The 14,600-nt window shown below is 38.6% G+C and overlaps 1 protein-coding gene across 1 annotated transcript in view; it reads right to left on the reverse strand.

Annotated features, from left to right (window-relative positions):
• Positions 1–12,944, reverse strand: part of EOGT (EGF domain specific O-linked N-acetylglucosamine transferase) — a 35,329-nt gene extending 22,385 nt beyond the window's left edge. The window contains exons 1-6 of the mRNA XM_039328679.1: positions 10,070–12,944; positions 8,869–8,967; positions 8,151–8,375; positions 7,152–7,252; positions 2,127–2,235; positions 152–246 (exon numbers count right to left, since the gene is read on the reverse strand). Of these exons, the coding sequence (XP_039184613.1) occupies positions 152–246; positions 2,127–2,235; positions 7,152–7,252; positions 8,151–8,360 (515 nt within the window). The 5' untranslated portion in view covers positions 8,361–8,375; positions 8,869–8,967; positions 10,070–12,944. The remainder of the gene's footprint in view (positions 1–151; positions 247–2,126; positions 2,236–7,151; positions 7,253–8,150; positions 8,376–8,868; positions 8,968–10,069) is intronic.
• Positions 12,945–14,600: the final 1,656 nt, after the last annotated feature.

Below are 14,600 nucleotides of genomic sequence, written 5' to 3' on the forward strand. Positions count from 1 at the left end.
GATTTCTGAGCCCCAATATTGATGTATTAATAAGTGGAAATAAAAGAAGAAAAGTAGTAGGACTTTGTGCATGCTCAAGTGCCTTAAACTTAGAACGCAATTCCTTGAACAGAATTATTAAATAATGATGAAACGTGAAGATAACACAAACCTATCATGGTCTCTCTCTGGATGCCTTAAATCAATATATAAATGTGTTGCTTTGCAATACTGAAGGTAACGAGAACATTCAAGTGAAGAATCTCCCTGAAAGAAAATGACATCTGTGGGTTACTATGATGTGGTTGGCTGACAAGTGAAAATGAATTATTTTAACTAAATAAAAAAATCTGCAGCATTATGGATTTTAATATAAAAAGGTCACTCGCTGGGGCTGAGATGATGGTGATTGCCAACATTGCCTGTTCCCATGTTCAACAAGACATTTTTGTCTTTGAATCCAAACTTTTGCACAGTTCCCATCTTGTACACAAACCACAATCTTTATAGTTCAACATGCTGGCTGTAATCTAAAAAAAAAAAAACACTTCAGGGTTTAAGACCCGGATGCAGGAAGTCCTCAACTTACAACCACAATTGTGACCAGAATTTCCATCTTAAGTTGTTGCAGTTGTTAAGTCGGACCTGATTCTGTGATACTTTTAATGACGGTCATTAAGCAAATCATTGCACTTGTGAATCCAGCTTCCCCGATGGACATACTGTGCCAAAGTTTGCAAAAACGGTCGCAAATAATAATCATGTGACAGCAGAATACTGCAACCAATGATAAATGTAAGCCAGATGCCAAGGGTCTAAATTGTGATCACAGAACCGCGGAGGTAATATGACAGTTTAAGTGACAGTATTGGTCATAAGTCACTTTTTCCAAGACTGCCATAATCCTGAACCTTCTTTACACAAGTAAATGGAGAACTACCTAACTCAGTGTTTCTCAACCTTGACAATTTTAAGGCATGTGGATTTCAACTCCCAGAATTCTACAGCCAGCAGTGCTGGCTGTGGAATTCTGGGAGTTGAAGTTCACATGCCTTAAAGTTGTCAAGGTTGAGAAACACTGACCTAACTGGACGACTGTTCGCTCTTAAGGACATCTACCCACCCAGTGAAATCTAGATCTGTGTTTTTTCAACCTGGGCAGCTTGAAGATGTGTGGACTTTAGAGTGCTGGGTGGGGAATTCTGGGAGCTGAAATCCACACATCTTCAGGTTGCCAAGGTTGAGAAACGCTGCTTTAGATGAAAGGATTTCATAGTCCCTTGATTAGAGATTGTCCCTATTTGGGCTATGAACACATGACTTCTCAGTTGCTGAGAATTGAGATAAGCGTCCCCCTAAATATTTGAAACAACACCCCTACCCACCCCCAGTTTCCAGAAAGTTGGTGAAGATTTGGTTATTCCACCAAGACTCTATCCCACTAGAGCAGTGGTTCTCAACCTGTGGGCCGGGACCCCATTTGGGGTCGAACGACCATTTCACGGGGGTCGCCAAACAACACAGTCCGCCATTTTTCCCCCTTTTCCTTAGCTGTGCTACTCCCTTTTATTCTATTGGCTTTTGAAAGCCAATAGAATAGACTCTCTTGAATAGATCTAATTCTATTGGCTTTCAAAAGCCAATAGGAATTGTCCAGGCTGTCTCTGCCCTGCTGAGCCCGCCAAAAGTCCCATTCTGCAAACGGTGCTGCACCAGTTGAGTAGTCCTCATCTTACGACTGGTTGAGTAGTCCTTGACTTACGACCGGTTGGGGGTCGCGGCATTAAAAAGGTTGAGAACCACTGAACTAGAGCAGACATGTCAAACTTGTGACATCGTGCAACGTATTGGGACAGTTTTGCCATTGACGGCAATGGGATGGGTAGGGCTTCCGTGTGACACATCCGGTCCGTGGGCCGGCAGTTTGACACCCCTGCACTAGAGGATGTATTAGTTTTATTATATTTTGAATGTTAACTCCCAGATTTCATGTAGCGTTTTTTTAATGAACGGTTTTAGTTTTAAAATTTAATTAGCTCATTTTAATCCCAAATTAGAAATCCGGGGGAATTTTATACCACTCAGTTAATTAGAGTGGTGTATATTCTATGTAAATAAAAAAAAAATAAACAGACTAATATGCCTACCCCATTCTTAGGCTTGCAATGAGTCTTCATATCTTTCATCCTTTCTTTAACATAACCGAAATCCGCTTGCTTCCAGAAAATAACCTGGGCCTGCTCAATAGTATTCGCCCTGGCATACAAAACAAAACAAAGGAATCTCTTTGAGAAAAGTGAACGATAGGAGAACCTCAGGCTACAGACTGCTAGGGTCTAGTGCATAATCTTATAAACAATGCCCTAAATTAGTGAAGCAATGAAAAGGATATTGTTTTCACCTTTTCTCCCTCTGTGCAGAAAAATAATACTTATGGATGCCTTGATTAAAACAAAAAATAAGCAAACCCTTTAAAAAAGGATAACTTTGGTATTACAAAAGTTTGCTCAGTTGCCAAATCAAGGCAATGATGGCCAGCTATTTGACTGATGGCGTGCCACCAAGTTGTTTTTGACTTCTAGCAACCACATAGATCAGGGGTGTCAAACTTGCAACGTCACGTGACGTTTCGCGACGTATCACGACTTTTTTGCCATTGCCGGCAATGGGGTGGGCACGGTTTTGCCATGATGCAAAACCTGGGCAGCTTGAAGATGTGTGGGCTTTAGAGTGCTGGGTGGGGAATTCTGGGAGCTGAAGTCCACACATCTTCAGGTTGCCAAGGTTGAGAAACGCTGCTTTAGATGATGATTCTTGGGCTGGTAGTTTGACATCCCTGATACAGACAGATCTTCTCCGTGATGGTCTATCCCTAATTTGGCCTTTCTAGTCTTTCAACGTGACTTATCACCAGTGTAACAGAGTCCATTCCCCCTGCTGCTGGTCATCTTCTTCTCTTTCCTTCCATCTTTTCCAGTATTAGAGCCTTTTCTGGCCAACCTTTTACTAGAGATTAATTATTCTATTCTACAGGTTAGACCCCTAATATCTAAAAGTTGCTTTATCTCTCTAATATATATTTGTGGAACAAGTCAGAAGGTTTAAAAGCTATGACTATCCTTCTCAGATTTTGGTATGCATATGGACATCACTGAATATTTAAAAACAGAACAAACATGAGAATGTTGGAGTTGACCGAAGGGAAGCAGAGCAAGTTAAATAGAATGATTTTTGTTGAAAAGTGTGGAGAATTTTTGGCTATGAATCATGGGAATGTATCTAACATTATGTAAGAGCAAAAAAATATTTGCCTTTGCTGTTTTCCATCCCATTCTGGAACAGATCCAAGGGAAATATAAGAGATTGAAAAATAAGAGAAAGATGGGAATTTCTTCCGTCTCTCATCTAGACTGGACTACTGTACAACTCTCATAAAGCTAGCAATATATTGGGCTATCTTAAGGAACATTTTTTAAAAAAAAAATGATCCAAGAACAAACAGTTCCATTTCCATCAGAAAAATCTCTTTTTGTTCTGACCTGTGATGAATCTCCTCAATTCCATGATGTCCCAGGGAGGGGGAGGGGAATTCAGTTTTTCCTTGAAGTAAATAATCTGAATCAATTCAAGGTGTTCTGAACATAGTTCCAGACACAAGATGGTCTCCTTCAGGACTGGAAGACCCTGGACTGCCTCAAACTTTTTCAGATGTGAAGGATTTACTTCTAGAAACTACTGAATACATAATTTGTAGAGCTGTGGTCCCAGATTGGTGAACTGTGTGTATATGTATGCCTAGTTCCATGCCTATAAGATGGCCTGACTTTCAGTCTTCACTATGTACAACGCTGCAAGGCACTTATAAAGCCCTTAACCTTCCACATGGGGACAATAAATTGCCTTCCTCGGCAACTTAATTTTCTTAAAGTTTCAAGCAAAATAATATCCTTCTCTAATTTAATAAGTGGAAGAGCACTGTATTTGCTTTCATGCATGTTCAAGGGCATATTAGTGCCCTGATCACAATCTGAATTCTTCCACTGATTTGCATGGACTGGCCCCACTTCCTGGGTTTGTTTGGACTGGCCTCACTTCCCTTCATGGAAACTTTAAAAAACAATTTGTTTGTGTGAATTAGGAAATGATCTACTCAGAAAAAGAAGCTTCCTCTGTCTTTTTATATCCAAGAGTTTTTCTCATTTCCACTAAAGGATGAAAATGAAGAACAGAAATGATGCAATAAATAAACAAAGGAAGAGACTGAGATAAAATGGCCCAGTTCTACTCTCCTTAACATTGTTCTATCTGTCCTTTTTAGCTTTTAGGTTTTTTTTTTTAGTCTACCTATACATTATTAAAATCATTTTAATGCTTTCTCGTGTTTTATGGCCTCACTCATTTCTTCATTACCCACTTCCTGCCAGGAAATTAATAGTTTTCCTTCCCAGGTACAGGTAGTCCTCAGCTTACAACAATTCACTTAGTGACTGTTTAAAGTTACAATGGCACTGAAAAAAGTGACTTATGACCATATTTCCACACTTACGACTGTCACAGCATCCCATGATTATATGATCAAAATGTGGATGCTTGGCAACTGGCATGTATTTATGCCGGTTGCAGAATCCCAGGATCATATAATTCCCTTTCTGAGAAGCAAAGCCAATGGGGAATCCAGATACACTTAAGAACTGTGTTACTTAACAACTGCAGTGATTTGCTTAACAACTGTGGCAAGGTCATAAAAGGGAACAAATAATTGTCTTGCTTAGCAACTGAAATGTTGGGCTCAATTGTGGCCGTAAGTCTAGGACCACCCGTAATTCAGGTTTTTGGCCTGAATATGTTGAACACACCAGGTGTGTGTATGAGGAAAGTAGTGTTTTCCTGCAGACTTTCTCCAACTACTTGTGCTTTGAAAAACTCTGCCGTTCCATCAACATTCTGCTATCTTCACTTTTCTGTATAAAAGCTTTGCAAACAGACAGGAACAGTCATTCAACAATTCCTTTCAAATCCAATAAAAGAGAATATTTGTAGCTCAGGGTTGACATAAAGGGTCCTTGGTGTTCTCTGAGCTTGCTTGTTTTCTTGCAGACATTTCATTACCCAAACTAGGTAACATCATCAGTGCTAGTAAGAGTGCAGTTTGTTTTCAGTTTATATTCTAATGGCTGACCCTGTCAGTGATAGTGTGGGTGATCTTAGAGATTCTTTGGTTGGGCTGCTTGCTGTTAGCTTCTTTGGCAGTTTCTTCACTGAGATATTGTTTACTTGATTGTTGGTCTGATGTCAACCTTGGAGTTAATCTATGCTGATCTGGGTGCTGATTGCTGATGGCAGGGTGCTTGGGTCTTTTGGTTCCTTTTTGGGCTGGGTGATAGTCCCTTTTGCATAATCTATAGATGTTGTTAATGTCTACGTGTCTATTGGTGGGTGATTTGTCAGAGTGCCAGGCTTCTAGAAATTCCCTGGCGTTTTTGAACTTGGCTTGGTTTAGGATGGTCACATTTTCCCAACTGAAACTGTGGTTAAGTCTGTTTATATGTTGTAAAATCAAAAAATTTAAAGAATTTTCATCATGTCTTCTGACTACTAGCTGGTGTTCGTAGATGCATTCCACAGGGAATATGTTGTATAGACTATGCAAAAGGGGGACTATCACCCAGCCCAAAAAGGAACAAAAAGACCCAAGCACCTCGCCATCAGCAACCAGCACCCAGATCAGCATAGATTAACTCCAAGGTTAACATCAGATCAATAATCAAGTGAACAATACCCCAATCAAGAAACTGTTAAAAAAGCCAACAGCAAACAGCCCAACCAAAGAATCTCTAAGACCACCCCCACCAACACTGACAGGCAAGCAACTAGAACAGTGATGGCGAACCTTTTAGAGACTGAGTGCCCAAACTGCAACCCAAAACCCACTTATGTATCGTCAAGTGCCAGGTGGATGTGGCCCATTGAGTGGGCGTGGCCCATTAGGTGGGCATGGCTGTGATGGTAATGGCAGACTGGGTGGGACTAAAAAGTTCAATCAATCAATTCCAACTTTGCAAGACCTTTTTTTCCCCACGAGAAGTTGAAATTGACTGATTGAACCTTTTTTGGGGGGGGGGACATGGCGGTGGAGGCCTAAAGCAAAAAAGTTTTATAAAACCCAGCTGAAGGCCTAGGACTGGGGCGATGGTGCGCGTGCCCACAGAGAGGGCTCTGAGTGCCGCCTCTGGCACCCATGCCATAGGTTTGCCACCACTGAACTAGAATATAAACTGACAGCAAACTGCACTGCTTACTAGCACAGATGATGTTATCTAGTCTGAGTAATAAAACATCTGCAAGAAAACAAGGAAGATCAGAGAGTACCAAGGACCCGCCTTTCAAACCCAACTAATTTAAGATTCCATGTTGCTAACTTAGGTAGGTAGGTAGGTAGGTAGGTAGGTAGGTAGGTAGGTAGATAGATAGATAGATAGATAGATAGATAGATAGATAGATAGATAGATAGATAGACTTTTATTGTCATTTTTTACTGTGGGCACAATGGCACACATTAAAAATGAAATTTAGTTCCTTGCTCTCAAAGTGTACACATACAAAACACACATTTAAACATACTATATACAACATATGTATAGACCTACACCCTTACATATAAATAACCTATAAATATTAATCATTGTTCATCTTGAATACATAATGGAAGGAGGAAGCTTTAGAGTTCACAAGGTTGATACTGTATGGAACAAAAACTGTGACTGAATCTGGATGTTCTGCTTCGGATCCCACAAAGCCTCCTCCCAGAAGGTAACAAGGAAAATAGGTCGTGAAGAGGATGTGTAGTGTCCCAGACAATCGTATGCAGTATTCTTAAAGATAGAGATATCCACACTACAAATCTTAGCCAAAGTGTACTTCTTTAATTCAAAATCTGGTTTTTTTTTCAAAAATCAAGAATCTCACATGTCTTTTTTAAAAAAGGCAAGGTTCTAAAGCATCCATGTTAACATAGGATATCCTGGCAGACATTGTCTGAATGCACAAGCACCCAATAGTAGCCATTTTGCAAAAACACTCATGATATGTGTTCAGGTGTTCAGTAAGTACATAATACCTAAGCACTGAATTTCACATGAAATTTAATTTCATACATTTTCATTCATACTTACCATCCAATTTCAACATAATCACATGTTGGATATCCAAACCTGTTTTCTGGTTTGCATGATTTCTCATAACCCCAACAAGCTTTCAATTTCTTCAAATGTTTCTGTCAATAGAGAGTTACCATTAAAATGATACAATAAAAGTTAACTTACACAACCATGCAATTAAGATGGTCAATTTCTGCTTTTGGAAAATGTGACTGAACATTTCAAAAAATCCTGTTGAAATCCTCAGATAAGGTGCAAAACAAAAATTAAAAAATCAGCCCTACATATATTTTATATTCATTGCTTGCAAAAATCTACAAATACATCATATTCTTAAATCATACCCACCAGACTACAAAAGAAAGAAACATCATTCTAATACAGCCTTTTAAACTGTCTTATAAATCCATTCTAGCTGGACATTCTGGATGTTGCAATTTGAAGATCAGGGAAGTGTGTTCTAACACATCAGCAAATAAATACATACAACGGAGAAAACATATTACTCAGTGCCACAAGCCATGCATCATACCTTTGTTATATCAACATATAAGAAGGCCACTCATCTTAAAAAATACAACTTTGGCAGGTTCACAATAGCAATAAAACAAAACAAAGAAAAAAGCTAATATTTGGTGCCTCCAATCTCCTCCTCCAATGTATTATTTCCCAAGTTCCAACTTCAATTTATAGAGGAAGAACCCGCTTTTTATAGCCTTCTGGAAGGTCAAGAGAATGGGGCATTGGCAGATCCCAAGGAGAAGGATATTATAGTTCACTAGGCGCCCACTTTGCGTATTCTTCCTTTGTGAACACTATACATGTATTCCTATTGTTTTCCTATTCTTCAATCATCTGGGAATAAGGATCCACTATCTACGATCTTCAGTGACAATTATTCTACCACAGAAGTTACAAACTGATTGGAATTAATCTGATGTTTACATCACTTTTAACTGACATGATTCTAACACTGAAACAATTCTCCATTAGAGTAGGAAAAGGAATACTTACTTTATATGGGCAAAGAGGATCTTGCCTGCAAGCAGTGGCAATGCCTGGATTATTGTGTAAAAAATATGGGATATGTTCTTCTGGCAACATGATGGTTTCATAAGGATACCTTGGTTCTTGCAAAACATTGCTGCCATTGTGAAGATTTTCATCCGGTCCCCTGGCTACTATTTTTGGAAAAACAGCTCCCAATGCAAGCAGTATTAACATGGCAGTGGGAAAAACCTAAAGTAAACACACCAAAGATTTATGGACTGCAGAATAACAATTCACCAGCCCTTAAACATGTATTTTTAAACTCATGCAGTTATATTCCCTGACCCAAAAAAATTCTTGACACTGATATACTACTAATATTATAGATAGTAAACCAATGAGTAAGAGGATTCCTTCATTCCCAAGAGATTCTTGGGAATCAGACAGAAGAAATTATGTAGATTTCCCAAGAGTTCTATTTTCTCTGCTTCTAAAAAAGAATGGAAAGCAAAATAAACATTGTGCAGAAACATTTGATAAGACAGTGTATTAAATTTCATAAAATGTCTACCTTGTTTCTCTGAAAATTGGGCTGTATATGTGCATTAACAACTTTTATATGGTAGTTAGGGAAAGAAGTCAAACTCTTTTGCAAGAAGTTTCTTTAAGACATGAGGAGGGATCAGATCTGATACAAATTTCACACAAAACAGTATCTGCAATTATTTTCATGAATGAATACCTGTTATTTTTCTCCAGTGCCAGAGCCAAAACTGGGGAGCCAAAATTGTGGTTTGCTTAATAATCCATTCAGTGAATGAAAGGGATTTGTCCTCAAATCCTGTGCCAAAAAACAAAAAGCTGACTTCACAAATTGTACAAAACCAAACCAACTAATACCAGGCATAGCATATTCTGAATCTTGCCCCAGACTGCTATTCTCTCATTGCAACATTTATTTCATCACCAAGATGGTATTACTAGGTAAACAGAAGCTGTCTGCTTTCTTCCTCAATATTTCTCATGTCTACAGCTATCTTCAAATTTAAAGGTCATGCTTTTGACTTCTTCTAAAGTTCTTCTTGAAGCCTTTGCGGTACTCTTGTAGTTCCCAAATTCTAACATAGTTAGTGAACCCAATTTAACCACATGTAGCCGAAACCATCTTATATTGTTCTCTTTGCCTGAAAAATATCTCACTTTATTTTTTTTTCCTGTCAATTTCTAAAATGTAAATTCAGATTATGGCACAGGGAATATGCGCAATAATTGCAGGAGTAAATCAGCAATAAATCATTCAAAAGTTAGTACTGCAGAATTGGAGAGAGGAAGGAGAAAGGTTTCCATAAACTAGAGCCAAGTTTCCAAACACAACAGAGGAAGGGGGACAATGGGAAGCCTAAATATACAAAAGTCCCACATGTAGACCTTTGTATCATTCCTAGGACAGATCCTGATGGGTGAAAAGGGAAGTTGTAATCCAAGATATTTGGGCCATCAGTTTGGGAAGATTATGATAAACAGTGGTAATAACAGTTTCACAGGGCAGGTGAGTTTTCTGAGGATATTTAAAGGAGAGCAAGAAAAGACACCATGGAAATTGTTCCACAAGGCATTGTCTGGTAAGAAAGCTTAGGAATCCCAATCCCTGAAATCAGCAATGCTCTTTAGGGAGATTTTTGACCTGGGAGAGAGGTCTTTTATTTGGACCTTGCAAATATTCAGGCTTGAAATGAATGGGATTTCCTGCCAGCCTCATCTTACGAAAGGAGAAGAGCCCAATAAGCGATTTCTTGTTCTTTTCTTGTTCTTTTCGCCCTCCATGGGGCGAAAGCCACGCTGCAAACGCTCGAGGGGACGAGCGGGACCCCCAGAGGAAGAGAATCCCCGCAGGTGAAAGGCGGGAAGGTCCGAAGCGCCTGCCTCGGGAGAGTCATACTTACACCGGGACGCGCCAAAACTGTCCAACCCCGACCGCGATGGGAAAAGCGCGCCTCCTTCGCGCAAGGCGAGCGAAGGGTCCAGTGGCACCTCGCCGACTTCCCAGTTGCCGTCTCTCCGGAGTTTTTCCGGCCGCGACCCGGATCCTCCTTCCCTCGCGAGGAAAGAAGGCAGGCAGGCAGGCAGGCCGGTAGACAGGCAGGGAGCCCCGATGGCAGCTGCGGAAGGAGGGGCCAGCGCGGGGTGGCTCGGCCCTCCGGAAGGCAAGCCGCGCTGCTGGGGGAGCGCAATGGGGAGGCCTGGAGAGGACTGGGCCGGGCGGCTTCTCCACCGGCCTGGGGTCCCTGGGGAATGCGAAGCCCTGCGAGGGAAAGAAAGCCGCGCCGGATAGTCCGAGGCTGTTTCAGCCGGGAGGATCGGCGTCCAAGCAAGCTGCGTCTCTCACGGCGGCCTCTCCTCGGCGACGGCCACAGCTGTCTGGGATGTGAACGGAGGCTCTTTCCCACGTTCACGTGATCTCGGAGGATGCCCAAGCCCTTGAGAGTCTTAAAACAGCATGTCTCGAACTCAAACAAAATTAAAAAAAAATCAGGGACACCAAGGACTACTTCTTTCTAAAACGGGAGGAATGAATATTGAAATACGGCATATTTTCATTAAGCAGCAGGTGGGGATAAGAGAAGGTAACTAGATGCAGCTCAAATGTCTGTGGAGATACCCAATCATCCATGTCATGGTTGTGATACATGCAGTCTAGTTTGGACAGGAAAGGAAGACTAACAGGGAATCAGAGGTTGATTTGATGGGGAAGCTGAGGAACATCCTGGAGAAGGAACGCCCTGGATGTATCCACTGGTCACCAGCAGTAAAGCTGCAGGGCATCTTCACTTTTTAATAATGTTATCCCACCTTTTCTTCAGCAACTCAGGTTGTCCTGTATTGAGATTTTCCTTTATTTTATTCTGAATAGCAAACTGTCTTGCGGAGGTAGGAAAGTCTGGAATGATTAGCTCAAATCACCCTGGGTCTCCCAGTCTTGGACCAATGTGTTAAAATACACTAATTATAAATCTTAATGAGACTTAAATACATGTGACGATATCATATCCATGGCCAGGCCCATATTAAGACAGTAATTGAAGCAACTGTATTTCAGTATTTTAATTGTAGTGAATTCAATTAATCTTTCACAAAATGTATGTTGAAGGAAAGACCTCAGTGCCCTCTTTGGTTGTTGTTTGTGTGCTTTCATTCAAAACTCTTCTAGTGATGTCTTCTTCATTCTTGGATTTATTATTTGTTTTTTTTAGTGAAATGGATCAAAAAATTCTTCTGTCCAATCTTGCTGAAATTGTTTCTGATTCAGGAACTTGTAGAATCTAGTTTGCAGATTCTGAGAAGTCTTTAGCTGTTTTGATGAATCAGTGAAATTGGATTGTGTCAAATGCAAAATTGAAAATGCTCCTCCAGATTCTTACTAATGAATACACAGTAACATTATACAACTACAGTGCAGTATTGTTAAGGGGATATAGCACTAATGGAGACCATCTGTGCTACAATAGTTGTGACAGTACAGTATAATTATCTAGTGAGGAAATAGTCTGAAAAAGAACTTTTAAATCCTCATTTAAGTGGATTGAAAGAAGCAACAGAGCCTAAAATTCTTAATTTTAGTTTTAGTTTAATTCTTTAGTTTAAGAACTAAAATTCTTAGTCGTTTGATTTTTCAAAAGGAGGAGTTACTGCCCATTTGCAGTTTTAAATTTGTACCAATATGCTCCTGCAATCTCTGAATTCTTTTTATATGACACAAGCTATCTAGTTCCCAGCCCAGAATTAATTGGTCCAGTATGATTACGTTAAATTCATTAAAAAATAGTTAATTTCTTTCTTTAAGCAACAGGATTTATGCCACTGAGATAATGAATGCCAAATATGTACATTACATCATCTTTTAGAGACAACTAGATCAGATGTGGGTTTATCCAGAACTGTAATCGTACTCTCTTCTCATTTGTCACAGCTTGGCATCCAATGCTACCATTTATATGGCTTTTTCTCTCAGTGAACAGTCCTTGCTCTCCTCCTCTCAAACAATTAAGGATTTTAGTTGAATACAGGCTCTGTTGCTTGTTTCGATCCACTTCTTTCTTATTTCACTCCATTATATCCCAGAAAAAGGATGGCTTTATAAAGCAATAAGATACAGAAGTTTGAAATTCAGAAAGGCAGATATTTTCTCACAGTATTGTGAAAGTAATATCAGTTATGATAGGAATAATATCAGTAACCACAGAAGAACCTTTCATTTCCATTTTGTGCTAGGAAGTACAAGATGAAACATATCTCCAAGTACTGAACTGACTTCGTTTCTGAATTGTTCATAAAATGGCACAGTTTACAATCTTCAAAAACAATATTTTAAACAGAGAAACACTGCATTTTGTGTATTGTTTGAACACTGTACATAGAATTTAATCAAATGACAAAATTGATGCGATAGTATTTCAAAAGTTTTAAGCACTATATACTGTTGGCTTCTAGAAAAGAAATAGCATATAGTTAAATGACTAGCATTAATATCTCCTCCCCAAATGCTAACATTAATTTTTATGAAGTGGATAATTTTTATGGATGGTACATCCTACCGTCTCACTTAGAAAATATAAACTATTGAAAGATTTCAAAAAGTGTACAAAATGCAATGGAGAATGAGGATCATGTGACCATAGCAATTCAGCAATGCTGAAGAAGCCACAACTTCCCCAAATGTTATTCCTTCAGGAATACTCATTAGAGTACCAGCATTCCACAAGATAGCCAACTCGAGGTACCTTTGTTGGCAAAAGCTTTCCCCTGTGATGCATCAGTTAAAGATTAGAGGGGCAAGAATATATATATATATATATATATATATATATATATATATATATATATTCCCAAAAATACAGCAAATAAGTTAATTGTGTACCTTGAAAGAAAGCTTACTTAAGATAGGAAAATGGAGAAATGTTAAAATGTGCAACTAGTGATAGAAAGGTAGCCTTGTGAATAGTTGACTACTTATTGAAATAAGGTATTATCACTATTATAAAATTATATCTCTATCCTTTTTTTTAAATATGAAAGTGATGCTAGGGTATGTCATGTCGAGTCTAGTGGGAATGTGATACCTAAGAAAGGTGTGTGATGAAAGATGAGCATCAACAATGAATAAATACAGATTAAACCATTATGAACACTATACACTGAGGTTAGTTTGACCATATAGGAAGTATTGCAAAATAAATGTTGAAGGAGGAATGAATGAATCAACAGAAAGAAGATCAAGAATTTTGTAGTTGGATGGAGTTGAAGAGATCTTCAAAATAAAGGATGAGAAGTTTAAAAAACAAAAGGCAATATAGAAAGCAGTGTACGAACAGTGGGAAGTATAATGAAGTGTTATAAACTAAATTTAACTATATTTCATTTGTTATGATCTGTCTTTAATTTCTTTGGTTTATTAATACTTTTTGCCTATCTTAAAATGGAATTGTATGATAATTTTGTATCACCGCATGTACCAATAAAAACTCAACCCATGCAATTAGAACCTATTTTATCACTGATATTTTTCAATTTAAGAAAATATAAAACATTATTTCAAATATTTTACTCACTTACCAAAATTTAAACATACTATTTATACAATGTTAACAGTATTTTATAGTACTGTACCATATTAATGTAAACACCTTTGTTTGCTAGATTTTCTTAGACAGCTAAAAAGATAAATCATATTCATACAAACACAATGAAGATTTAAATAATTAAAATATACTGCTGTAATTCATTATATTTTTCATTAAAAGCCAAATAATATTCCCATTGGATATTAAGAAGGACCTGGCCTGATTATTTGTCCCACTCAAATATACTGAGATGTTCAAAGTGCCTATTGGCAGAAGCGTTTTAGTACATATCCTAAGCTATATATTTCTTAGCAATTTGGTTCCCAAATAATATTCTCTCTCTCTCAATCAAATGTGTAATTTTATTTCTAATCAGAAAAATAAGAGTAACTGTATTTGCATTGTTATGAACACTTGCTTTTTGCAATCACTTTTATGTTACCATTATGAAAATAACCATTTTTCAGAATATAAAATGAATATATTCATGCCCTTGTACATATCAAAATAGTGTCTGCAGACATGCAGAAACTGTGGACACTTATTTATTTATTTATGAGACTTATATATCGCTTTAAGTGCAAGCACTCTCTAAGCGGTGTACACCAGTTAGCAATGTATATATATATTTACATTGCCCCCAACAATCTGGGTCCTCATTTTACCTACCCCGGAAGGATGGAAGGCTGAGTCAACCTTGAGCCAGTGAGATTTGAACCGCTGACCTGCTGAACACAGTCAGGTAAAGTGGCCTGCAGTACTGCACTCTAACTGCTGCGCCACCTCGGCTCAATAGGGGAAGAACGCATTGAAAGTGATCAAACTATTTTTAGAATAAAAGATAAACAGTCTGAAA

Source organism: Crotalus tigris, unplaced genomic scaffold (genome assembly GCF_016545835.1).
Source record: "Crotalus tigris isolate CLP2741 ecotype Arizona unplaced genomic scaffold, ASM1654583v1 scf7180000024383.4638030, whole genome shotgun sequence".
NCBI lineage: Eukaryota > Metazoa > Chordata > Lepidosauria > Squamata > Viperidae > Crotalus > Crotalus tigris.